The sequence below is a fragment of the Podarcis muralis genome, chromosome 1, assembly GCF_964188315.1.
Source record: "Podarcis muralis chromosome 1, rPodMur119.hap1.1, whole genome shotgun sequence".
Taxonomy (NCBI): Eukaryota; Metazoa; Chordata; class Lepidosauria; order Squamata; family Lacertidae; genus Podarcis; species Podarcis muralis.
Window position 1 is genome coordinate 62,736,851 of NC_135655.1, and position 26,541 is coordinate 62,763,391.

A 26,541-nucleotide genomic window follows, 5' to 3' on the forward strand; every position below is an offset into this window, starting at 1 on the left:
TGTGCTAAATTAAGTCTGCTCGGTTGTTCGGCTAAAGTGAAATCAAATATTAATGTATTCATTTCAATAAACATTTCTGGGCTTCCAGTGATTGATCCAATTACTCTACTAATCATAAATTTTGATTCTTTTAACAGCTTTCTGACTCATGGAATTCCGAGTTGCAAATGTTGCCTAGTGAATGAATTTAACTATTTAATATTCATGTGACCCCAACGCGTTATTATGCCAAGCAATTTAAAGATATTCTGGAAGCAATAAATGCAATGTGGGTGTGTGGGAGCTACCAAAACCCCAGCTTGCATCCAAAAGAATGGCAACATTAGTGTGATGCTATTACTTAAGATGGAGAAAGGAAGGCAGTTGTAACAGGGCAGCTTGAATGGGAAGAAGCTCTCCAGTACGCATTGAAGCTTACAGATGAGAGGATGAATGAGGATGCAATCCTGCATCTCAAGTCAATGTTTTGACTAACATGAGAATTCACAGCAATTAGCTCTTCCCAGTAATAAATTGGCTTTGCTTCTGGTCACTGGAGGAAGTAATGGGCACTTCCCCCTGCATTTAAACATGGACCCCATTCCCCTCTCTACTAATGCACAGCTACGCTTAAAGAAATGGGATATCTGAAACAAAGCCAGAAATACTTGCAAGTGCCTGGCTGTGAATGGAGCTCGCGTTCGCATCTCACACACAGAGAGAACACGGATCACGCCATCAATCAAAATCCTACTGCGCAAGCCTTAAGAATGCCACTCTTAACTTAGAGCTTGTGTTTTTACTTGACTGGTATAATAATTTATGTTGCACTTCAATGGCAGGAGTTAAAATATCACAGCTGCCTATGATTTTGCAGTCTGCTATAAACTGCAGCTAAAAGGTAAGCCCCTCACTCTTTTTTTGAGGCAACAGTCTATTTGAAATTAAAGTTGTTTCAAGAGCAAAGGATGATGTTGTTATTCTGCTGCCAAGTCTCATTTCTTACTCTCATCCAAGTGCTACTGAAAGGATATAATAACAAGGCTTTGAAGTTGCCAAGCGAGGTAGAAAAGCCAAGAGTGATGGGTTCAATCAAACAGCAACCCCACCCTACTCTACCGGGAAAGAGAAATAGCTAACCAACCTTACAAGTTTTTGGAAGCGCGCTACCAAGTTAAGTTCTGGAACTGAAAACTGCCAAGAGATCTTTGTCATTAAAGTTTGCTACAAGCAGCCTATCACCAAAGCATGTCTGTCTGTCTATCTGTCTATAGCAAACACAGGGGCACTGTAATTTGGGCATACACATCCCAAGAACTGAGTTTGGCAAAATATGGAGATTTATTTATTTTTTACCAGAAGAACCCTTAAGCTGATTCCTTCACCTTTTATAGCCCTCTTCACCAATACAGTGAGAAAAGTTAGAAATATGGAGGGAAATGAATGGGATTTACTGCTAAAGCTCATCACCCTCAGCTTACTCTCATGTGAAATTTTTGAAATCTTGCTGACTTCCATTCTAGCAGCTTCTTTGTCTTTGGTCAATGCTGATTAAGATTGCCTTGTCCCTTGATTGCTTTCTGTGCCAACTTTACATTGCTAGTTCTCACAATGCCCCACTCCTTTAAAGCACAACCGCTGCCTTTGCTCGTTTTCTGCTCCCGTCTTTAACTACCTTGACTAGAATATCAGAGAATCAACTTTGCTCTAACTTCTGATACCAGCCGACTCTTCTTTGTGTTTCTCACAGTCCATTTATAAAGCCCTGCCTACTCTTTCCCCAAGTTAAAATACTGTACTATACTATATTTCCATCATATTCAAACCAGAAGTGTTGAGGTGTGACCAGAAAAAAAGGACTGGTTTAGACTGGACAAATGTCTAAGCCTATTCATTATCTTTTTAATGCAATGCTAGTGTGCTGAACAGATGCAAAACACCAATACAGTGGTACCTCGGGTTACAGACGCTTCAGGTTACAGACACTTCAGGTTACAGACTCCGCTAACCCAGAAATAGTACCTTGGGTTAAGAACTTTGCTTCAGGATGAGAACAGAAATCGCGCGGCGGTGGCACGGCAGCAGCAGGAGGCCTCATTAGCTAAAGTGGTACCTCAGGTTAAGACCAGACCTCCAGAATGAATTAAGTTCTTAAGCCGAGGTACCACTGTAAATATTATAAATATACTGAGACGTAAGCTATCACCCACTGATAATTCACGGTAGATGGCATTACTACACTTAATATCTAAAGGAAGATATTTAGGGAAAAAGCATTTCCAAACTACACTTTCCTAGTAATCAATCCACATTTAAGAGCGAAACAGTAAACTACATATGCTAGCAAGCTGGGCTCACACACACCCTTCCTGTTTAATTCCCGAGATGCCCATTATTTTATTAAAATTATACTGCATACATACTTCAACATAAATGAAACATTATGATGACCAATTTATCCAAATATAGAGAATTTTGGAAAACCCTCTGAAATATTCCCACGGGAACATATATGTCTCTTAATTCAAAAATGGATTGGAAACCAAGAGTCTGTTACCCCCAAAATGGAACAGCTTTACTGTTATGTTGACAAGTAAAGCCCATGCAATTATGCTGCAAGTAAAATGTGGATTTTTAAATAAGGAATAATGACCACTGTGTAACAGGTGGCCAATGTTTTTTCAGCCTCTGTGCAAAACCCCATTTCCTGCCTAACATCTTGAATAGATTGCGTACCAAAATAAATAAATAAATAAATAAAATCAATGAACCAAAAATGGTGCAATGGGATCTGTATGAATTGGCGTTTAAAAATTTCCTAACTAAAGATACGTCAGGGCTTCCTAACAACATGGGAACTCCCTGCTCCCTTTGACTTTTCTAAGGAATAATTTCTGCTGCTGGTGATTATTGTGTGTTGGATCTTTAAACAAAACATAAAAATGTTCCATCCTAACTTATAAGTACCATTTTGTTTATCCAAGTTTAGATGGTAAGAGCTCTAGAAGACTTATAAAATATCCAGTGTTTCATGAAATCTTGTTCTTAAACATAGCTCTCCATATCATATTTTGTTTCTGAAAATATTAGTATTTTGTGTAGGAGGGTTGGTTTCCAAATTTTTGAAGGAACCTTCCCCACATGAAGCTAACTGTTGAAGAGCACATGTATTGTAGGTTGGAGGATCCAGAGTGCACCACAGGCTCACATGGTGTAGTGACAAGATCTATTGGGCCTCATCATTTCCTATGGAAGCTGAGGGTGCATTCAGACTAGGGAAGATCAGGAATGGAAGTCTTTCAATACTGATCTTCTAATTGTAGAAGGAATACCCAGGATCACCTTGGACTCTCTAAAACCATAGGCTTGAGAAGACCAACAGCAATTCTCTCCCTTGCATTTGCGCATAAATCAAATTATTTTCACTAGCGAGCTTGCAACTTTCCCCTGCAATTCCTATCTGCATCGCTGCTTGCTCTGAAATGTCTCTAGGGAAGGGAGCACCCAGGATGCAGAAGTTGTAGAGGTACAGTAAATGCAGAAAATTACCGCATTAAGGAGGAGTCGATACAAACATTAGCGCTCACATTTCCAACAGAAAGCCACAGACAGGAAACAACGTTTGCTAAACCGATTGAAAGGTGCCTCACTTCATTTTATGACCAATAATACTGTTCATGGCATAAGTTGGCCGGATCGTACAAACGCCCAGACTACCTACTGATAAGGATGAATGCACTGCACTAGAAAAAGTAGCACAAAGCTAACAAACGTCTTTAATCTGTCGAATCACCCTTATTTGTCAGGTGTACAGTGGGTATTTTCCTTATCTTAAGAAAACAGCCCGCCTCCCAAATGAAATATCACAAGCACTGTGGAGGAATTCAGAAAGGTTACAAAACAGGAAGGAAAAGGTCTTACTGTACATGGGTATCTTTAAATAATTATCTGGATCAAGGCTTATTTAAACATTTTCTACTTTCTTCGGTGATCTGGAGAAAAGCTACAGGCAGACTCATTTCAATGCCCACCCTAGAACTGATATTTTCGCAAGGCTGTAACTGCTACATTAGGAAGAGTTGAGTGATATAGGCAGATATTCCTGAGGGGATGACGCACACCACTTCCAAGAAAGGGCTTCTTTTGCTATCTTACACTTTAGCTGCTACACTAAAGTTAGGTTTAGTCACATTTGGCTGGATTCAGAATTCAGGCGAGCAGAACTTGTAATAATTATTGGCAGGTCTTTTATCTGTAAGCTGTCTTGAGTCTCAACAGAGAAAAAGGTGGGGTATAAATATATAATCCTCATAATAACCAATGTCCTATATTGAAAGATTTTTGGCAGAAGGTAACTGAAACCATCAACAGAACTGTATAGAACAACCTTACATTTACAGAGCAAAATATCCTCTTGAATTATATAACCAGCACATGGAACCTTACAAAAGGTCAATGTGAGTGGACTCTCCATGCCCTTACCACAAAAAGACTGATACTGATGAATTGGAAAAATAAAAATGCGGCACCCTTCTACGATTGGATTGCAGACTTCCCATGGACAAATTCAATGATATTTGGAATCCATTCTTACAAATACCGTAAACTGTAATAGGTTAAGATCTGGTGAAGTACAATAACAACCTTGTAAAATATACAGTCCCCCCCCCCTTTGTTTTCCCTCCTGCACAGGCTGTTTCTCTTTTTGGTTTGCGTTCACCATGTCTGGTGCACATATAGTTAGGTACTTTTTGAACTTTCAATAAAAAGATCACCATCACCATCATTCTGTCTGCAAGGCACTCCTGCTAGAGAAAGTGGGTGGAGAGGCTGCTCTCCAGACCCCTTAAAAGCTGTTCTGGACAGTTCAGTGACCCTCCAAGGAATGGGAGCTGCAAGGGGTGAAGCTCTCCTTCCCAGTCCCTTTCTCCAGCAGCTGCCTCTGCTGGAATTCCAGTCTTTCAGTACAAGGAAGGGGCATTCTGGATCCAACTCACTGTAAATCTACCATCGAATTTGACCTTTTTTTCCTAAGGGAAGGTGCAACACCTTAAAAACAGAAAAAGAGACAATCGTCTACTTACGGCAAGGAGTATTCTGGTAACTCACAAGTTGTGGAAAGGCCATGATAGCAGACATCACTGGTGAATCATTTTGTTTTGGTTCTTTTTCAGTCATCTGGTCAGCCCAGACAACGGCTTTCTCTCTGTGAATCAGCTGCTCAAAAGCCTTGAAGTCATCCTCAACAGCACTGTTTGCTAACCCTGCTGTTTTCAAAGCTACGTACTGCTTTCTTATAACAGAAAGCAAAGCACTTAGTATTCTGTTAAAAAATGAAAGTTTCATGGTAAATAAGCAACAAACATCTCAGAGATTGCACTGCATGCTGCTTTCATGTAAATTGTATTTAAGGAACATTATATATATATGCAGACATCCTACTTAGAAAGTATACAGAAGCTTTTAAACACCAGTTGCGCAGCGAGAGAAGACTATTGTCAGCAAGTCCTGTTTGAATTTTAACACTCTGACCATATTCCCAATAACCTAGTGTTTATATTTGTAGAGTTTCTTTCTGGGGTTAAATGTTGCAGAGTGCCTTCACAATTCTAGATTTGATTTTATGGTCATTAATCCTTAGGTGCCAACCTACATTTTCAACAGGATTCCTATACCCTAAAATATTTGAGTTGATCCTTCTGCATTCTGGATTAATTGCAGTTTCAGAATGCGGCTGCCGAGACCATGTAACACCGGTCCTGAAAGACCTATATTGGCTCCCAATTGGCTTTCCAAGCACAATTTAAAGTGTTGGTGCTAACCCTTAAAGCAAATGAGAGATCTTGGTATAAGTCATCAACCAGGTCCTTCAAACCAGGTAGGTAGTCAGACTAGAAATTTATCATCTCACTGTTAGGCACCACTAGGCAGCTGCCTACAAAGAACTCATTCATCAGTATCTATTCTTTAGGTTTCTCTAAGGGGAAAATTCCCAGGAAGGGAAACGCTATTAAGACCAGCTGTTTTAAAAGAGGGGTTATAGGAGTTCCAAGGGGAGCCAGTAATCTGGCTTCTGTATTTTGGACCTGTTGAAGTATCAGAGTTGTCTTCAAGGACAGTCCCAAGCCCTTGGGCCTAGTCATTGTTTTGTGAGGGGGCGGAGGTGAAAACCCCCCATTTATAATCAGCTGAAGAGAAGGGCTGGGTTGGGTACCTGTGGTGCATGAAATACCCACCACTGGCATGTACCCCTGAATCACTGGCCAAGAGTGAATTTGGCCTTCAGGCCAGGAAAAAAGGTTAGCTACCCACAGAATGGAACTAGGTACATTCTCCTGCCTACATCTTCCACACTGCAGGACTGCCTTATTCCTGGTTCCAGAGGCAAGACAAGAGGCAAACTATGAAGTCACAGCAGTCTGCCTACAGACCACAATGGATGCCAAAATGGCACCCTCATGCTCTGGATTTGATTTGCTGCACACCTTCCAAAGAGACTGGCCACCACTGAGCTTAAAAGGTCAAAGTGTTCCTACTAAGATATTCTGAAAGAACTAGAGAGCAATCTGTTCAGCTTTTTGGAATAGGGCAGAAAAAGAAACATTGTCGTTGTCACTTTCAGACCTCTTGTTCAAAAGCAGTCCAACGAAAGTTTAATCAAATGTACCATAATTTTCGTGTAAAATTAGCCTATTTGTAGCCTTCATATACGTCAAAAGCTTTAAATAGGGAAGCTGTTCAAAACATGGCATTTCAAACGTCAACTTACTTTTCTGTCTGTTTATATTGCTGTTCTTGGAGGGATGCAAGAGTCCTCATGTATTCGGCCTGAGTTCTCAAATCCTTCACTTCCAACTTCAAATGGAAGTACTGCAGATCTCGGTTGAGCTCCTGGAAAAGGGAGCCACGTTGAAGCCAAGCTCATAGGCAGCCAACCCAGTAATGACAGGAATGCTACTACTTTGGAAAACAACAGTCCTACTTCTAGAGTGGAAGTCTTGCCAAGTGATGGGGAATAGGGTCAAGAGTCAAGAGGGTGGCATCCAATTGTGGCAACAGCCATTCCGTTAACTAACTGTTGGCTTGGGCCAAGGGAAATCTTGTGCAATTTTTGCCTACCACACACTGATTTGTACTATCATGCTACTTCCCCTTGCGTTAACAATAGCTAACAATGCTTCTTGAATGAACGTTATACCTGTATATATTGAATCTCACTCAGAGCTGATAGCCGTCAATACAAATCAACCAAGGCACTTCAAGTTAAAACCAAACCGGAATGACCTAGGAGACCTCTTATTGAAGCCCCTTAAGTCTGGGGCTGCTTGGGAAGCAAAGTATCAAACCCTGCCTGCATGCTGGTGCTTTGAAAGCTTCCAGGCTGGAGGAGGAGGGTGCAGGAACCCCCCCCCCCAACCCCCACACAACTGAGGTAAAGTCCTTAAAAATGACCAGTGCCATATCTGGCACTAAACCTCAGTGACAGCGGGGGCATACTAGCATTCATCAAGCATGGCTCTCATCCTTGCGACTCCCAGTTATTATCACATTTTTACATGCTAATAACTTCCATTTTCAGCAGTGGCTAAGATGGATAAGGTATTATTTCAGCGGCAGAGGTTGCGGGAAGAATGCAGCAGACACCAGGTCAATTTTGTTTATAGGCTTGTTTGAAAAATGGAAGGCAGGTGCTTTGTTCGCTTCCTGGTTTTCTTCTTTTCTTTCATATGAAGACAGTATCTACTCTTGCGCTACGTGAACAACAAGAAACGACAATAGTCTCTTGTAGATACAGTACTATTCCGGGAAGTACAGCAATTTGCTTGAGACTTTTTTTTAAAAAAAAAAAAGGGGGGGGGAATCAATCTATTTTCATTGAAAGCAGTGAAAAAACATGCACATTTAAAAGAGAAAATTGCAACAGAAAACATCTGTCTTCTACCACATTACAAAGCAGCTATCTGCAAATGGGAAAGCCTTACAGTTACAGTTAGCAAGAGCTATTTTTAAGTAACTGAGGAAGGACACATGAAGCAAGATGGGAAGTGACTTGGCCTGAAGGGGCAGCTCAAAACCAATTCCCTGCTCACCCTCACTGACCCATCATCTTCCTTTAGTTCTGCCTTCCTAAGCAAATTCCTGGGTTTAGGTCTGGAGTTTGGAAAGTCCACACACACACACTCTCTCTCTCTCTCTCTCTCTCTCTCTATATATATATATATTTCATTTTTTTATACACGCACACGAATTTGCTTACTGCTACAGGGGAATAAAGAACAATCTCTCTCACTTGAACATCCAAAATATTTCCCAGGAGCCAAAGGGAACACGAGAACAGTACTGCTGGATTAAGCCATTGACCCATCTAAGTCCAGCATCCTGTTCTCACAGTGGCCAACCAGAGGCAAAGGAGCTTACCTGAGGAATCTGGCCATCTTGACCTAGGAGGCGCATTTCGTTTTCGACCCGGTGCAACCAATTAGTGTTGTCCTCTAAGCGTTTAGTCTCTTCCGCTTCCCTCTGCTCTATTTGCAAGCGCCGGGTTTTAAGTAACGCAAGCCGGTGGTCGTGCTTGTCAGTCGCCTGTAACAAAACAAACCTAAGTTTCAAACTAAAGGACAGAACCGGATACCATGGTGAACTACATACTACCAAAGCAACAGCCCAGCATCTCGCCCTTCCAGTAACACCTTGCAAAACAGAACACATGATGCAATATTATTCAGTTTCCTCGACTGTGCTGGAGTTCACAGGCTGTTGTCGCCAGCGAAGCCCAGTGTGATGCCATCTGTTTTAATTTTTGTGTGGTTTTAATTGTATTATAATTGTTGTCAACCACTTGTGAAAGCGTGGCATGCAAATATTTTTATCAAAAAATAAAGACACACATATTTTTTAAAAAAACTTAAGATTTTACCAGAGGGAAAGCTGACTGCTGTTGCAAGCCGTTCCCTCTCTGTATCAGCTAGTTCAGCCCACACTCTCCCAAATCAGAAGTAACAGGGTTGGTCCAAATAATTCATTTAGGGTTTTTTGCCTGAACCCAAAAGGAGTGGGGTGGGCGCTTGAATGTTCTGCATGTGAACCCAATATTTTCCCCAGTGTGATTTCTGAAGAATGCGGCCCCCAAATGCTCTTTGAACTCCCGAATTTAAGACATGGTTTTGACTATTAAGAGCAAGAAAGAAAAAGAAAAGAAAAAGCTGCCAGTACATGTACCCTGCATTTCAGCGCTTAAAATATTTCCTGCTTAGTTCAACAGAAGAAATTTATATCACCTTCCATTTCAGACAGCTATTACTATGCTCAATTGAAAGCAGATGTCTGAGAAAACCTAACACACCAAATTATTTCGCAACAGAACTTCAAAGATTGTCACTTACAGTTAACTGCTATGTGAGGGAAGTTTTATACATTTAAGTATTAGCCACTTGAGCCACATTATATGGGAGAGGCAATATATGAACAATGTATGATTAAAAAATCAGAAGTAAAAAGCCTATCTGTAAAATGCAGAGCCAGGAGTACAAAGTTCCTTCTTACACCACACAGAATAAAAACTGGCGGCTCAGGCTCAAGCCCTCTTTCCTGTCATTCTTAAAGAAATGTCACAAAATGGAGTAACAGCTGAGGTGGTTCAGTTTGTGTAGTAGCGGAAAGCAAAGTAAGAGTAGAGAAAAAATGCTATGATCAGCAAACCTTGAGGGGCAGAAAAAGTAATGCTGGGGAGACCCACTGTGAGGAAAGAGCACCCCAAAAGTAAACTAAGAGCCAGCAGATTTGAGCAGCAAGATGGCCAAAGGAATGGGGAAAAAGAGCTGACAAGAGAAGCGGGGACCAAGGAAAAAGTATGCAGACAAGTCAGAAGACATATAAAAGAGCTTTAACAACACAGTGTGAGGTTAGAACTCCTATTACGTACTCAGGAGCGTAACCTGACTACAAAACTGGTAAGAACCAGTTAAGGAGGAACGTAACAGGTGAATGTTTAAAGTGAAAACTAACTCCATACAAGGTGCAAGAAGAGTTCTAATAGATACAGTGAAAGTGGGTTGAACAAGTTGCATTTCAAGGACTGTGGTTGGATGAAGAGATGGTGAGGGGCTGGGGTGGCAGAAGGTGATTCAGTTAGAGGAGGGGCAGCTAAGACGATGTACACCTCGCCTATTTATAAAGCTCTGGTAGACTCTTTGAACTTGATGATTTACTAAATCAAGTCAGAGCGATTGAGAATTTGGTATGAGCCTCTGCACTTGAATCCCCAAGGGAAATTTCCCGCACAGGTGGTGGGACGGGGCGGGGGGGGGGGAACCTGGACAGGAGGACAAGGTGAATTCTAATTAGAAACCATGTTAAGAGGATTCACACAAGCCCACACATACACCAAAAGCACATGAAAAGATGGTGTCAGCTAGTGCTGCTAATATGTGTGCTGGGGGCTGAATGCTTTATAGTTGTGTGAAGTAGCTCCACATTCCTCTAAATGAATGTGCATAGTGCTGCTTCAAATGACTACTGGCACATGTATTGCCAGTGGGGAAGGTGGAGGTTAGCCAGTGCAACCTTGCAATGCTCTTGTGCATGCTTTCAATAGGAGAGGATTCAGGTGAACTCCACAAAGATCCTTGTAATTCGTTTCAAGAGGCCCTGGATAACTGCAGTAAGGAGACAAACAGGATCAGAACCACGTTCTTTTCATTAGCCTAACAGCTTGGCATAAGCATGGCAGAGAGGACAGCAGAACTGTCATACTAATAGCTTACCCTCTCCATTCTCTCCGGAGCGCACATCATTTCAATTTGTTCATGGCAATTTTTTTGATAATGGGTTTTCAGGATGTTTTCTTTATGGCGCAGTTCCAGCTTCAGAAACTCTTGCCTGATTTCCTCTCGATTTGCGAACACGCACTTCAAAATTTCTCTGAACCTGCCCCAAACATTTATATAGAAAAAGGACCAAGTTACACAAAACACAGCTTCGCGGCAGGGCGTTACACTGTAGTAAATAGCAGCTTCAATTTAAAAAAATAATGCTTAACAAAAGAGGTTAAAGTAGGAGTGGTGCTTCAGACGTTTATTTGTTTATAAAATGATTGTGATGATAATTATTTATTAAATTTATACAGTGCTTTATCATAAAAATACCAAAGCGGTTTACAGAATAAAACCACAAAACATAAAACCATAGAATAAAAACATTAAAAAGTTTTTTTTTAAAAAATGTTGCTGGTCTACCTACGGCTGCCATTATCCCTGACCATTGACCATGCTGGCTGAGGCTGATAGAAGATGGAAGTCCAGTAATATTTGCAGCAACCTACTGAGTATATAAGGGGCAAGGCAGTGTCTCAAATAACCTGTTCTTTCCTGCCACTTAAACATTTAGTGCAACATGGTGAAATATTGATCAAAAAGCCACATTTCCATAACCCAACAGGTAAAAGGAAGATTGGAATCCAGGACAGAAGTGGATTATAATCAGGGAAACTAATAAAATAATACCCAGATCTGAATGAAACCCCCATGTTCCCATATTCTCTCATGTAAGTGTATCAAAAGGCTACGTTATGGGATTGACTAGCCCAAACCCCTTTGTTTTGGTCTAGGCTTTGACTGTGGGGGACCATGTCAGGTCCCATTAAGGTTCAGAACGCCACAATGGTACACCAACAGTGAAAGTCCTCACGTAGCAGTGTGCTTTTCATTCAGACATTAATCTCAAGGACAGAAGCCAGGAGATATCTGTTTAAACACTCGCCATGCCTTTACCATCTGAAGCAACAATCAGCTATGCATGCCATTCGACAGCTTAACCAAGGAGCTCAGATGGGACCACCTCTCTTTATTTGCTACCAAGTTTGATACAGTAAAAAAGGGATGCAGGTGGCGCTGTGGGTTAAACCACAGAACCTAGGGCTTGCTGATCAGAAGGTCAGTGGTTCAAATCCCCGCGATGGGGTGAGCTCCCGTTGCTCAGTCCCTGCTCCTGCCCACCTAGCAGTTCGAAAGCACGTCAAAGGGCAAGTAGATAAATAGGTACTGCTTCAACAGGAAGGTAAACGGCATTTCCATGTGCTGCTCTGGTTCGCCAGGAGTGTCTTAGTCATGCTGGCCACATGACCCGGAAGCTGTACACCGGCTCCCTCGGCCAGTAAAGCGAGATGAGCACCACAACCCCAGAGTCGGCCACGACTGGACCTAATGGTCAGGGGTCCCTTTACCTTTAGATACAGTAAGTTTTCAAATGGCTTACTAAGCAGCACCTGGTCAAAAAGGAGCGCCAGTGTGCAGAACACTGACTTTAGCGCATGTGAAAAAAAGGAATAGGCTAAAGGGGAAATGCTGTATTGACAAAGCAATGCTAGAGATTTTCTGGAAAGCTGTCTCCGGAAACATTGGTCATCAGCTGGTGGGCAGGTAGGTGGACTGAGCCTGCATACCATCTGCATAGTTTTCTTGCAGGTCCCCCCCCCCCCCCGGAATAATAGAATTGTAGAGTTGGAAGGGACCCCTGCGATAGCTGCTGCTCTAAATGATCTAAAATGGCTCTGTTTCAAAACATTAAAATGTTTTCTCTTATAAATTCAGGTTGTCAATACAGCTGTAAATTATTAGAACTTAGATTTCACGTGTTTCAACAGGTGTGCCTTTTTTGACAGCTTTTAGTAGCTTAAAAACCTCTTAATTGGAGCATTAAAATGCGGGTTACCGTGGGAAAGTTCGACTGTAAAAATCTGTAATGTAACAAACGGTGATTAGCACCTATGATCCTTCCCTGGGGATATTTGTCTCTATATGGAGTTATAGCAGCTTTAGTTTATGTCAGAGATATAAAAGAGTAAAATTGCTTAATGTGTTTATTATACAGAAAAAGGTCATTAAAAAGTTGTCTCACAGTTCTGCAAAACATAATTTTCCAGATTATTTTTAACCAAGTAGGCAGCAATTCTCTCTTAACAGAAGATTCTTTTTTTAAACACACCCCTGTAATAGTATTTTTGAATTCCTGTTTTTGAAATAAATGGTATTTCGAACCAAAACGGAGCTGCCGATAATTTGCTCTTAACACAAGATCTAGGGGCTCAAATTCTCGTGATTCTCTTGATGTTACATGGAATATATCCCCACATTCTCAGTGGCTAGTGCTTGCTTCCCAGTTCCTGGAATCCTGATTTTGCCAGATTGGATAAGGACCCACTGTCCCAAACATGCACAAGTTACACAGCTGTACTTTTAACCCTTCCACTGCCCCTGTCGGTATTAGGTTATTTCACAGCACCAGGCAGCGTTAGAACTTCAAAAGAGAGATTTTACTGGGCATAATTTTTCTCCTTATGCCTAACTGAATTTCTAGAGCTTAGACAGAAAATATAGCTGTAAACAGCAGTTATATTTATTTATTAAAAACATTTATATTGCCCATTTCGCTAAGAGAGCCCAAGATGGCTAAAACAACATAAAAAAGTTATAATACAAATGCTTAAAAAACACAAAAAGGGAAATGGTAAAAATAGCAGAGTAAAAATGAAAGTATCCATTGAAAACCATTTCCAGCACAAAATTTAACAAATTTTGCCCCAGCATAAAAACACACTTGAAAAGCCTTTCTAAAAAAGGAAATCCAACAGCATGGCAAATAAAAGAAACCAGTAACAAGGAGGTAAGGTGAATGTTTCTTGAAAGGGGGTTCCAGAGCTTGGATGCAGCAACTGAGAAGGTCCTATCCCTGGTTCTGACTAAACATAATTCTGGGGAGTACAGTCCTGACATGGGTTGTGGGTTCAAGTACCAAGTTTGGCAAATTATTCCTGCATTGCAGAGGGCTGGACTAGTTGACCCTTGTGGTCATTTCCAAGTCTACAATTCTCCGATTCTATGACACATGCTACCACGGCCAGATCTTCAGTCTACAGGAACAAGTGCACCAACTTAAGCTGGGCAAAGGCATATCTGGCTACATCTAGCACCTGAGCATTCAAGGTTAAGGACAGGTACCCTTAAAACTAGGAACCTGCATTTTCAGGTGTTGAATCCTTATCCCAAGATAACATTAAAGGCAATACTATCAAGAACAATGGCTGTTTTATAGGCACAATAAGATAATCAAATGTTCCCTCCTTTGTGCATGGGAGTGGACCATATATGGGAGTTTGCTTATTGACCAGGTGTTAAACTTGACTTCCCTATAGATCCCCAGGAGCTTGTACATTAAATTTTGGCAAGGGAGGAGGCCACTGGATAACAATATGAAAGTATGGACGAGCCTCTCTGTTGTAAGGAGTGACCAGGTGCATTATGGTACGTTGGCTGACAGGGTACCATTGACCAACTAAGGCTGACAAGAGAGAAGGTATTAGAAGTATTTTCTCATCTTATGCACACAAGTAGTTGTGGATCATGTCATAACTTTGTACAAGACAACACAATAAGCATTTATTTTACCTTGAAATTTCCACCTGTTGTTGGTCTGTGGCATGCCTGTCAGGAGAAGATGTTTTTTCCAACTCAAGGACTCGTAGTTTCTCTTTCAGCATTATGATCTGAAACAGGATAATAGTGTATTTGAAAGAAATGGGTGCATGTGCAGTTTGTATCTCATTTTTAGTATTCCATGAGTTTCTTTTTCAAAACCAATTTTTAAAGCCATACTAATGATCTACATTACACCTAATATGACACAGAAACACCAGGTTTTCTGGAAATCTGGGTGCACAACAATTAATGTCTTCTCTTAATTATACTGTTATCCTTTATGTGTAACTAAAGCAACATTAACTATTCTAGTAACTGACATACCTCTTTCTTTTGTTCTTCACAAATCTTAACGTATTGGCTTATATGGCTATCCAAGCTTACTACATTGCTCTTCAGCTGTGAAGAGAAGACAAAGTTCAGTTTCATAAACATCAGAAGACAGTATATTCTTCCTTTGCTATGGAAAACATACCATACGATCATCATATCAAGCAACACAAACATCAGTCACAAAAACCCCTGATTAAATAAAGTTAACAAAAAGGTAATGGGATGGATACATCCTAAACATAATAAAAGTCATGGCTTGGATTCAGACTTCCACTCCACGATTATCACCAATTACTCTTTCCTCCTGCTGCTCCCACATTGTTCTGGAGTTTTCCCCAACCCTCCAGAACAGCTTTTCCCAGGGCCAGAGAGGAGAATGAATGGGTGACAATCACCACCTGCCGTTTTTCGCCAGTGCCAGATAAACTTTGCTTGGTTTAGCTGAGTTTCAACCAAATGGGCAGGATCCAAAGCTGTGGTCATCCCAGGGGGGAATTCCCCACTCCTTTCTGCAAATTACAACTCCCAGTATCAGGCACCCGCTCCCAGGATCTCCTTTATGTAAGGATACCCTTGAGAAAGGCCTAAGATATGCATTGAGAAGCTGCAGATGAAGAAGGAAAATACGGAAGGGAGAAGGGAAATTGGATGTAGGTCAAGTGTATCAAGGAATTGTTTTCCCCTTTGAAATAATGCCATGAAACAGAGGGAAGGGTAGATAAGAAAGTACAAGGAGCAAAGAAGGCAGTTGTGACACTGCTTGCGCAAAAAGAAAAAGCGCTCAGTAAGATTGCCACAATATTTAAAAATATGAAGCAAAAAAAGAGAGAGGGCAATATCTTTTCCCTGTTGTCATTATCCACTCAATCAGAACAAACATCATTTTATAATTTGAAAGCAACAGCGCAGAACTTAAAAAGAAGAAGTTTACTTACAGAGGATTTGATGTCCTTGGCTCGATTGGCATATTTAAGAGTGTTATATGTGTCATCATAGAACAGAGAAGAAGGACTAACAGCAGCTATAATTATCGTGCGACAATTTCCTCCTAGAGAATCCTTCAGTAAACGAGTAAGCTTGCTGTTCCGATAAGGAATGTGCTGGTTCTTCTTCTGGAAGAACAAAAAACACACACAACCCCACACAGAAGAGGGTGAGTGTTTAATGGAGTGCTGAGATTACTTTAGCATCAGACCATGACTTACTATGAACAGCTGTTTCACAATGCACATAAATGACAGGAGATAAAAACCTTGAATTTCCTCCCCACTAGAAAGCCTCTTGCAACACCTAGCCAATCCCTTAACAAGTCCCTATATGAGACAGGGTACCAGAGGTTAGCAACTTAGATTCTCCAATTCTTGCAAAGAAAGGAAGGATGGGTGCTACATTCTCTCCACCCGCAGATCCCTGTACATACAAGGAGTCAGCAGTCTAGTGAAAACCCAGATTCCCTCCCAAATTCAGCAGCAGCAGCAGTTCTGTGTTCCCAGCACAATAAATCCTGAAGCTCAGCGTATGCCAAGCACTGTTTATAGATTTCTAGAGGAACCGCAAGAGGGGAACACAAAGGGAAACCTGCAGTAGATTCAACCCACATCCTATATTTAGTTACTTCTTTTAAGTGCTAGAAGTGATTTGATGGGCTTTGCTCAACCTGCTACTGCTATTCATCTCTACTTTAACCAGGGCAAATCCTGCATGGAAGTCCCTGCTGACCTAGGCTTCCTGCTCCAAACACCAAGAGAATCAGGTGGAACGGCAAGCAGCTGCTCACCTGGATAGAAAAAGCTTAAGGCATGGTTAATATGCAAACTAGGGATCAAATAGATTTTTACCTGTAGATCAGATTATTTATGTCACCTGAAAACAAAAGTTCATTTGAACCATCGCCAGTCCTGCTAGGCACCCTGACTTTGATCCCATTAACCCAAATTTCACCATATCGTAGTCTTTAGCAATAGGCTAGATTGTGAGGTGTTAAAATGCCTGACAGCAATGGCTGCCAAAGACCCAAGCTCCAAAATTCCCATTACAATAAATGAATGGGTCACTGTAGTAAGTGAATTTTGATTTGATGGGCCACCATACCAAAATGTTTGGGAACAACTACCGTATTGACCTGAATATAAGATGCACCCGAATATAAGCTGCACCTTTAAAATTGGAAGGGTGGGGGTGGGGGAGAAAAAATATCTGAATATAAGCTGCTCCCTTCCTTGCTGCTCCTGGCTGTATACTTGGGGGGGGGGGGGGAGAGAGAGAGAGAGAGCGCTGTGCTGTGTTGCTGACGGCCTTTCCCCTTTCTTGCTCTCTCTCCCTTCCTGGCCTTGGGGGAGAGGATGGGGGACTAAGTGCAGGGCGGGCACTGCTTTGCCATACTCCTGGCTGCATACCGTAAGGTTGCAAATATAAGCTGTGCTTTAACTTTTCACGGTCGGAATTTGGGGGGAAAGTGCTGCTTATATTCAGGCCAATACGGTACTTTAGCCCATTCCAAACTGCTTCACATACACTATTTCATGGGTGGGCAAACTAAGGCCTGGGGACAGGATCTGGCCCAATTGCCTTCTAAATCCGGCCCGCAGACAGTCCAGGAATCAGCATGTTTTTACATGAGCAGAATGTGTCCTTTTATTTAAAATGCATCTCTGGGTTATTTGTGGGGCATAGGAATTCATTCTCGCCCTCCCCCCAAATATAGTCCGGCCCCCCACAAGGTCTGAGGGACAGTGGACCGGCCCCCTGCTGAAAAGGTTTGCTGACCCCTGCTCTATTTTCTTGCATGCCTTACCATGCCACCATTCTTTTTGAGATTCATGAGACACTTGTGACCTAAAAGGTATCCTAGCAACTTACATTTAAAGACATAAACATACTAGGCCATAGGGGAAAAAAATAATATAGAACATCAACCTTCTTATGCAACACAATCCCAGCTGGGGGAGAAGAAAATGGGTACCTACTTTTGGGTCTGCCAGAGCATTAATGATATTGCCAAGGGCTAGCAGTGAGCGATTAATATTTGCCCCTTCTCTAAAACGAGCTCCCTTGGTCTTGGTGGCGCTGGCACGTTCTGAGCCTGCCAAGTCAATGAGGCACATTTTGGCAATACGGACATTTTGATTGATACATGCTGTCCTGTCTTGTTGTCTCAAATAGATCTGAAACAGAGGAGTACAGAACAAGGAAATGAGGAAAAAATCCAGATAAAACAATCACCCTCCCATGCCTACAAGTTGGGCAATGAAGGGAAGGAAACATGCACAGACCTAAGCTTTTTGTAATACAGACTTTCTGGCAGTCATGCAGAGAGTGCAAAATTGAACCGGACAAGGAAATTAAAAATGAAGATTAGATGCTCCTCCTTAGATGAACACAGTGTTTCCCAAACTTGGGTCAACAGTTGTTTTTGGACTACAACTCCCATCATTCCTAGCTAGCAGGACAAGTGGTCAGGGATGATGGGAACTGTAGTCTAAAAAAACAAACAAAAAACAAAAAACAAAAAAAAAACCAGCAGGAGACCCAGGTTTGGATTAACACACTTCAGAAAAGATTGTTTATTTTATATTCCCAACATTTTCATCCTACTTTCCACCCACAATTCTCAAAGTGCTGTATAAACAATGCAATAAAGGATACACAATCACAGCTGTCAACTTTTCCCTTTTCTTGCAAGGAATCCTATTCGGAATAAGGGAATTTCCCTTTAAAAAAGGGAAACCTTGACAGCTATGTACACAATGAAACCACCAATCTGAAAGCACACAATCTGAAAGCTTGCTATTCCAACAACACTCTCTTTGGGATCTTAACACGTTTACTCAGAAATAAGTTTACCTGAACTCAGCAAGACTTAACTCTCCAGCAACTGTGCATAGGATTATACTTTTGGTTTGCAATCCCAGCCACATCTCCCTGGGACCAAGCACCACTGAACTCAGCAGGACTTCTGTATAAACATGCATAGGCTCAGTCTGCTATATACTAAGTCAGCTGCTTTAGTGGGAATCACTTTGTGATATATTTTTATGTATAAAAATAAATAAATGCACAGAAGCAGTTACGCATGAAAAAAAATATTGCCATTTATATGAGCGTGAAGCACATTTATTTCTCACAAGCAGCTATGACACCTCAATAGATTCCTCCTCTGAAGTTGAGTGACGGCAGAGACCATGAGAGCTTCCCTCCTGAATGCTATTTAGCACAAAGGATTTAATGCAGACAAGAGTGCGAGCTGGATCTCTCTTCCCAAGACCAAAGCTATTATAGCTGGTGTGCCATAGGCCGAGGATTCTTTCTCTCTCTCTTTTTAAACAAAGCTTCAAAGGTTATCTAAGATCCTCAGACACCTTATCTGCTGTATCATCTTACCTGAAAGACAGCATGGGACCGAGATGAGGAGGCATTCACATCAGTGGGATGCTGTGTTCTGTTTTTGTTTCCATAGTCCAATATTTGCAAGATCTCCATGGCAGACTTCGGCTACAAAAGGTGGAGGGGGGGAAATAGTCAAATGAAACTAGTAAATCTTTTTGCTAGATTTTAATCTGGGAGTTTCATTGTCATGGGATTTCAGTCATAATGTTAACATCGTAGCTTTGGCTTTTGTTGCCATCTTGGTCCCAGAGGATGACACACACAAAGCAGGTAAGAAGATACCTTTTATCAAACCAGCTTCTGTAGGTGAGCATAAGCTTCAGCACCTGCCCAAAGAAGATTATGTTCAAGATTAACTTGTGCCTAGTGTTGCCTCGAGAAGTTGGGTCAGCTAAAAGGCATCATTTTACTTATTCCAAAACCGCTAGCCGTCAGGTTGTGCTAGGCACATTCTTTGAGTAGGTGATGATGCCACTGCAAAGTTCATCTTAAAGCCGTTAGGAAGGGAAAGGCATTCACAAACACAGAATTAAATAAACCCAAATCAATTCATTGAGTAAGAGATCTCACAGTAAGACTTACATATTCATTAAAATTTAAAAAATAAGATACAATATCCAATAACTCTATTGGCAGATAGAAAAATGTGGTTATACCCTATTTGTTTCAGAAGGAACTGAATATTTATAAAGGAGCAGTCCTATGAAAATGGACTTGGACCATTAATGGCAATGTTTGTTATAGGGAATAGTCCTCACACAATCATCTCCAAGGGCTATCTTGGTTTGCTTTCTTGGCAGTCTGCTTCCATGTTCAGCCTTTCCAGAAAGCCTTCAAATATCTGATGTGAAGAGAAAATTATCCAGTAGGCTGAAGTACAAGCTGGGAAGGTGGAGGCAAACATGACTCCATTATCCTTGTTTGGGGCCAGCCACTTTACGACCCTAACCCAAACAGATGAAAATAATCCTGGACTGGGTGAATGGAGGGGGGTGTGGGGAACCTGAGCTGGGGATGCGTTGAGGGTCACGAAGTGCACACATCCGTGGCCCCAATTCCCTCCAAAATTCTCCCATACACCACAGGGAGGCAAAAATATCAGCTTCTGATATTTTTGGCCCTTTGATAGCTGTACAAATGGAAACAATGGCATAGGTAGAAGATGATTGCCTGGAAGCAGGCTCTCCCCCCCCCCCCCCCCCCGCTGCCAGCTTCCCTCCAAGCCTTGACCGAAGAAGCCAAGGTGCACTATGGGTGGCAACAGTAGAAACAGACATAGCATAGAGGAGGAGGGGAAAGTGGAGAAATGCTAAGGAAGAAATGAGACAACAGACTGGGAGAAATTATGTGCATGTGTAGCAGACATAAAAAATTAAGAATATGAGTTAGGCTACAACTGTGATGAAGCGGTTTTTGTGTTTGATCAAATGCTTCAGCCCCCAAGCCACTTTACTCAAAAGAACTGTTTCAATTTTGACAGCGCAACTTTGAGATAAAGGGGTTGAAGATTAAACAGTTGTTTCATAGCAACTGCCTTCGCAAACAGGTCACTTAGAGAGGCCCGCTAGTATTTCAAGTGTCTTGATAAAGTAATGGTTTTGCACTGTGTTTTCTTCCCAGAAATAAAGCTCGTAAATCTTCACATCAAGATGGATAGGATTGAACAGATAGCATTCGTGTAAAGGACTTGATTTGTCCATAGTATATGAATCATGGCTTGGGAGGGCAGTCTGATCTGTTCTGCTTCTTTTGATAGAATAGTGCCTGTAGTGGGTTGAAATGACTCTGAAAACTTTTCAAGGTATCCCAGTTAAAACAGATTTAGGGGGGGAAATTGGAATTTTGGAAACGAAGCTGCAGACAGGCACGCTTATATATCGGGTCAAACTTTGTAACGCTGGCATGCATGTAATACTAAGCCATGGTTTAACATGATGTGGGCAAGACAAATTTGGTCAACAGGGAGAATCAATCAGAATATTGTGAAAGTAAAAACAAAACAAATAACCTTCTAACTCACACAATATTGGGAGATTTAATGCAAATATTTACAATATTGGGAGATTTAATGCAAATCTTACAATATTGGGAGATTTAATGCAAATATTTCCCACGTTCCCCGTCTGCCAACTTTCTAGCAACTTAAGGAAAAACAACTTAGGTGACAAACTAGGTACCTCAAACTTACGATTTCCCTCTTAGGTGAAGCCTTAAAGGCTCAAAAACTGCTTTGAGAATTTGTTATAGAATTTCAATTGCTTTGTGAGCTACTCTGAGAACTGTGTTATAGGACTGCCTGTAAATACTGCAAGCAGGCAAATAAATAAACAAATAAGCAATTAATGAATAACATGGATAATAGAAATATGTGCAAACCTGATGCATTGTTAACCCATGAACCAGCACTCCTTTTTGAGGATCTTCTCGAACAGCCAGTGGTCCTGAACTTACAAGCAAATCATGTATCTTCTCATTGTAGACCTTGGGAGGGAAAGGCATTGGAAAAGGCAGATATTAAAATACACAAAGGTAAGCAGCAAATCATACAGAAGGTATCTGGATTTGGTAGGTGTAGTCCCATTTTAGAAGATGAAAAATGCACCTACGCGAGATGGCATGTGCTTCCAGATACATTTTATCCCTAAGTTTTAAACTCAGTTAAGAGTCCTAATTTTCTGTCCAAATATCCAAATTGCCGTTTTAACTTTCCAGTGCAAAGGAGGCAGAGTGGCAATTTGACAGGAGGAAAGCCCCAATACATTTGAAACTAGACAAGCAGAAAACTCTCAATAGTGCATGCTGTCATGAGACCGAATCCTAGGCTTGGCTACTGGGAGGTTATGTTGTATTCTGTTCTCTGGCAGCTGGGAGCAAAGCCCTTGGTTGGTTTGCTTGTTTGCTTCCTTTCTTGAATCCCAAGAAGCTCCCTAAGATCAGAGCGGGGGAGCAGTTTTAAATCCTCCAATATCAGGTCAGGGAGGAATTCAAAACACTTTCTTTCCAATTCTACTGGCTCTTCTGGTGCTGTGATGCCATGGGTGGGGAATACTGGTATGTACTCCTCAGAAACATGGAACTGCACCGTAGGAGAACATCTCTCACGCTGGCTGGAAGACAGAATGTTTGGCTGGAAGATAGACAATGTTTTCTCAGCCTCTGACTAAGCTGGTTTGGGTCCCTTTCACCCTATTCCTTATACAAAAACAACTGTCATTGTGCAAAATTATTCCGCCTGCTTACCTCAAGGTAAGAAACGGCAATAGCGCAATGCTTCTCCTCCTTCATCCGCTCTATGGCATTGTAGAGCTCCAACATGGTCCGGTACATCACTCCAGGGTCTTCCTGGGAGCCCAGCATCGTATGAGTCTTCCCAGCTCCAGTTGCACCATAAGCAAGCACTAAATTGAGAGCAGGTGATTGCCTTTAGCATATTTCAGCCATTTTCAGAAGGTTGTTTTACACAGTTTTTAGAAGTTTGATTGCATTAGGGTTGATACCTTTGCTGCCACGGGCTTCTTTGGAGGAAGGTGTGAGATACAAACAGCAAGATTGGGTGTAGGAAGGGGCACGTTTAATTAGTGAATCCATTAAGTAGCTCAACATTTGAAAACAGGAGAATCTGGCTTTACCTGATATATATATATTTGCTCATTTCGGGTGGGGTGGGGAGAATGAGGAAAGAGGAAGAAACATGGCAGCCCTTCAACCAAGGCGATCAACTTATCATTCGACTTGTGAGAAGGTGCAAGTGAAATATGGATGCAGAACGCTGTACCACTGTGATAGCTAGCAACCACTCAGAAGCAGCAGTGTGACGGGGAGGATCAACAGAGCTGCCTTCTGATCATGGCTCTGCTGCTGCTTATCTGAATGGGGCTGGGAGGACTGTATGCTTGCACTGACAGGAGTGCCAGATTGGCAGCGGTGGTAGCACTGGTGCAACCATGAACCCCTCCCCCAACATTGCGACTGTTCTGGTAAGCAGCAGCGCCACCAATGTTGGTCCGCTCCACCACACACACTGCTACTGCTCAGTACCAAAGCTAGAAGTAACCATTAGAATCAGAACTAGCAGGAAGTAATGGCGAGGAAAACTATTCTTCATGCTCTTCACTACTGCAATATCTATTTATTTATTTTGCAAATGGGATGCAGGGGGTTTTGGCTATCATTTGCAGGGAGAGAGTTACTAGATGTGAAGCAAAGGACAAGAAACCAAACGTCCCCAACAGCTTGAAAAATAGCAACAACAAAGTTTTAAAGCTTATAAATAGAATAGGGGGCAGAAGGACACCCCCCTCCCCCGGCTCAAATTAGAACTGACTGCTGATACAGGATTACTGCCACAGCTAACGAAGGGAGAAATACAGCAGAAAGTTACCTGTGCAATTATATCCATTTAAAAAGCCATCCAGCATGGTCAGGGTAGTGTCTTCAAAGACCTCCAGCTGAGAAGAATCTTCGTCAAATACAGCATCAAACACAAATTTGAGGTCCTTGTTTTGCCTCTTGTTAAGATCACGGCATGGAACTTTTTTCCCATGAAAGAAACTGACTTCCTCCACTTTGGGATCAAAGACCAACATATGCTTATCGACAACTTGGAGCACTTTCCTGAATTTGCCATCTCTCTCTTTCTGACTTTCTGGACGAACGCGGACCACTACCTTCACGTGATTGCAGACATCTTCTTGAACAGTAGTAGACATTACGAAAGGCAGTTATGGTGTCTGGGGAAGATTTGTCATATAAAGTAAATCCAGTTTCTTCTGCTGGTGAAAGAAAATGAAAGCAGATTAAACCACAACACCTGCACTCCTATACTTGTGTACCTGGGAGTAAACTTCTCTGAATGAGGTAAGTTTCTCTTTTGACTAAACATGCATATAATTGTGCTGCTAAACCAAGCAAGCAAATGAATTTAGGTTAGGTCTAGGGTTGATAATTTGACTGGCCAAAAATGTAAACTGACCGGTTATATTTTTTAAGCAGTAATTTAAGAAAATGCAACAAGAGGTTTATGCAAATGACAAAAAAATATGCATGTGAGAAGACACACTGCTCTATGGGTCCCATGTATACTGGGATGTACAATTAAACCCACCAAAACGTAATTTTGTAAGTGCTATTTTTGGTTTTACAAGCAGCAGTTGATCTGCAAAGCTTATATGCAGTGTTTACACAAGCTTAGATGTAACTCAATATTCTCCTGCCATTTGTTTGTCAATGACTGGAGTCCAGTAAAATAGGCTGCTTTGCTTGCTCCAATTGTCCAGCTGACCACCAGATCCCACAGATATTTTAGATATAGTAGAATACTACCAAAATGGGTTTCTCAACTTAACGTGTGAAGAGTGCAAATACTCTTGTGTGGAGGGAGGATGACGCTATGAAAGACTCACAAACTTAACAGAAAATAATATCTGCAAGTTTAACTCCTGAAGAAACAAAATGATTCAAAACACACTACAAACACTCATAGTCCAAAGAAACTCTCCTACCGCATACAGAAATTTCAATGTGCACAGGTTCAGAATGTGTATTTTCTAGACTGACATAAGATCTAGTTTAAGAACTTGGTTCTTTCTTTACTGTTAATAATGATCTAGAAGACATGACTTGGTGCTTGCTCGCATTGTGATTTTTCAGTTAGCATATTCATATGCATTAGGTTTCACTCACGCTATACAATAATTACTCTGTCAATGCCAACAGCAGTTAGTTAGAGGAATAAGGTCTGATAAACTCATTTGTCGAGAGGAAGTCCTTTGTATTCCACTTTGCTACTCCAAATGTTCCCATACAGCACAAGATAATAACCATGTTTGGTCTCATAAATACAGCCAATTGAATGTTAATGGATTCTAGAGTCTTGTAGCACCTTAGAAAATAATGAAGTGGATGCTAATCCACACAAAAAATCCCCATAATATATGTGGGAGGTTGCTTCTAGTCTGCCAGCGCTTTCTCTCACTATCATAAACCACTCTCAATAAAGTGAATAAAAGGTAAAGGTAAAGGTACCCCTGCCCGTACGGGCCAGTCTTGACAGACTCTAGGGTTGTGCGCCCATCTCACTCAAGAAGCCGGGGGCCAGTGCTGTCCGGAGACACTTCCGGGTCACGTGGCCAGCGTGACAAGCTGCATCTGGCGAGCCAGAGCCGCACACGGAAACACCGTTTACCTTCCCGCTAGTAAGCGGTCCCTATTTATCTACTTGCACCCGGGGGTGCATTCGAACTGCAAGGTTGGCAGGCGCTGGGACCGAACAACAGGAGCGCACCCCGCCGCGGGGATTCGAACCGCCGACCTTTCGATCGGCAAGCCCTAGGCGCTGAGGCTTTTACCCACAGCGCCACCCGCGTCCCATAAATAGAATACATTGTTACAAATAAGAACAGTGGTGCTCTAACTCTTCAAAACCAGACTTTATGCTGTAAGAAAAGTAATGGGAAATGGCTCTGGTAAGTGTGGGGTAACTATCATGATAACCTAAGGGGCCTCACCTAGTCCTGTATCCTGTTCTCAGGGTGGCCAAGCAGATACCTATGGGAAGCCCAAAAGCAGGACATGAACCCAACAGCACTGTCCCACTTGTGATTCTCAGCAACTGGTATGCAGAGGCATACCACCTCCAATACTGGAGCTAGTGCGTAGTCATCCTGGTTAATAGACTTGCCTTCCATTAAATTTGTCTAAACCACTTTAAAAGCCATTCAGATTGCTGACCATTGCTGCATATTACATTTGTGAATTCCACAACTTAACTATGGAGTTTTTCCCTTTGTCTCCTCTCTATATTCCATTGTTAAGCTTCACCACATGTCCCTGGGTTCTAGAGTCATGACTCATTTCATGTATAGTTTTCTACACCTCTCTCACATTTTTCCTAAACCTCAAACTCCATAGTTGCAAGCTTTCCTCATAGGAGAGTTGCTCCAGCCCCAGGGTCATTTTCACTGCACCAAATTTGCAGAGATGATCTCAAGGGCTAAGACACTCAAAAGGGCAAACAAATCAGGACGCATGCTCAGCAACAGGTCATCTGGAGGCGACCAGTCTTGAAGGCGTTTACAAAACTCTTTACGCCGTTTCCATGGGATGCTATTGGTTCAATGTTGCCACCAACCGCGCGGCATAGATATGCATTCACCAATGCTATCTTTCACAGCGTAGTCCTATAAATGTCAGCTTGGAAGCCGTGCCCACTGATTTCAACGGGACTTCATACCGGGTAAGTATGCAGAAGACCGTACCCCCACTCCCTAATAAATACGCCGGATCCTAACCACATTCTAACTCGAAGCCAGCCAGAATTGCCATCCAACCGTGCGCAGGGGTGTAGACTTAAAAGGCAATTTGGGGCGGAGAA

The 26,541-nt window shown here is 41.9% G+C and overlaps 2 protein-coding genes across 6 annotated transcripts in view; one reads left to right on the forward strand and one right to left on the reverse strand.

Moving 5' to 3' along the window:
• The window catches only part of KIF18A (kinesin family member 18A), a 40,183-nt gene that overhangs the window by 13,117 nt on the left and 525 nt on the right, over positions 1-26,541 (reverse strand). Inside the window, exons 1-13 of one of the 5 annotated variants that reach the window (XM_077929795.1) lie at positions 25,676-25,694; positions 23,551-23,938; positions 22,410-22,567; positions 21,546-21,650; positions 19,164-19,274; positions 17,750-17,947; positions 15,719-15,895; positions 14,775-14,849; positions 14,421-14,518; positions 10,743-10,905; positions 8,398-8,562; positions 6,749-6,870; positions 5,064-5,302 (exon numbers count right to left, since the gene is read on the reverse strand). In XM_077929795.1, coding sequence (XP_077785921.1) covers positions 5,064-5,302; positions 6,749-6,870; positions 8,398-8,562; positions 10,743-10,905; positions 14,421-14,518; positions 14,775-14,849; positions 15,719-15,895; positions 17,750-17,947; positions 19,164-19,274; positions 21,546-21,650; positions 22,410-22,567; positions 23,551-23,878 — 1,939 coding nt within the window. In that variant the 5' untranslated portion in view covers positions 23,879-23,938; positions 25,676-25,694. Of the gene's footprint in view, positions 1-5,063; positions 5,303-6,748; positions 6,871-8,397; positions 8,563-10,742; positions 10,906-14,420; positions 14,519-14,774; positions 14,850-15,718; positions 15,896-17,749; positions 17,948-19,163; positions 19,275-21,545; positions 21,651-22,409; positions 22,568-23,550; positions 23,942-25,675; positions 25,695-26,541 lie in introns of those variants that run through there. The other 4 variants (XM_077929791.1, XM_028729549.2, XM_028729522.2 and 1 more) reach the window with 4 other exon arrangements.
• Positions 26,307-26,541, forward strand: part of METTL15 (methyltransferase 15, mitochondrial 12S rRNA N4-cytidine) — a 98,525-nt gene continuing 98,290 nt past the window's right edge. The window contains exon 1 of the mRNA XM_077929813.1: positions 26,307-26,403. The gene's annotated coding sequence lies outside the window, so the exon portion shown is untranslated. The remainder of the gene's footprint in view (positions 26,404-26,541) is intronic.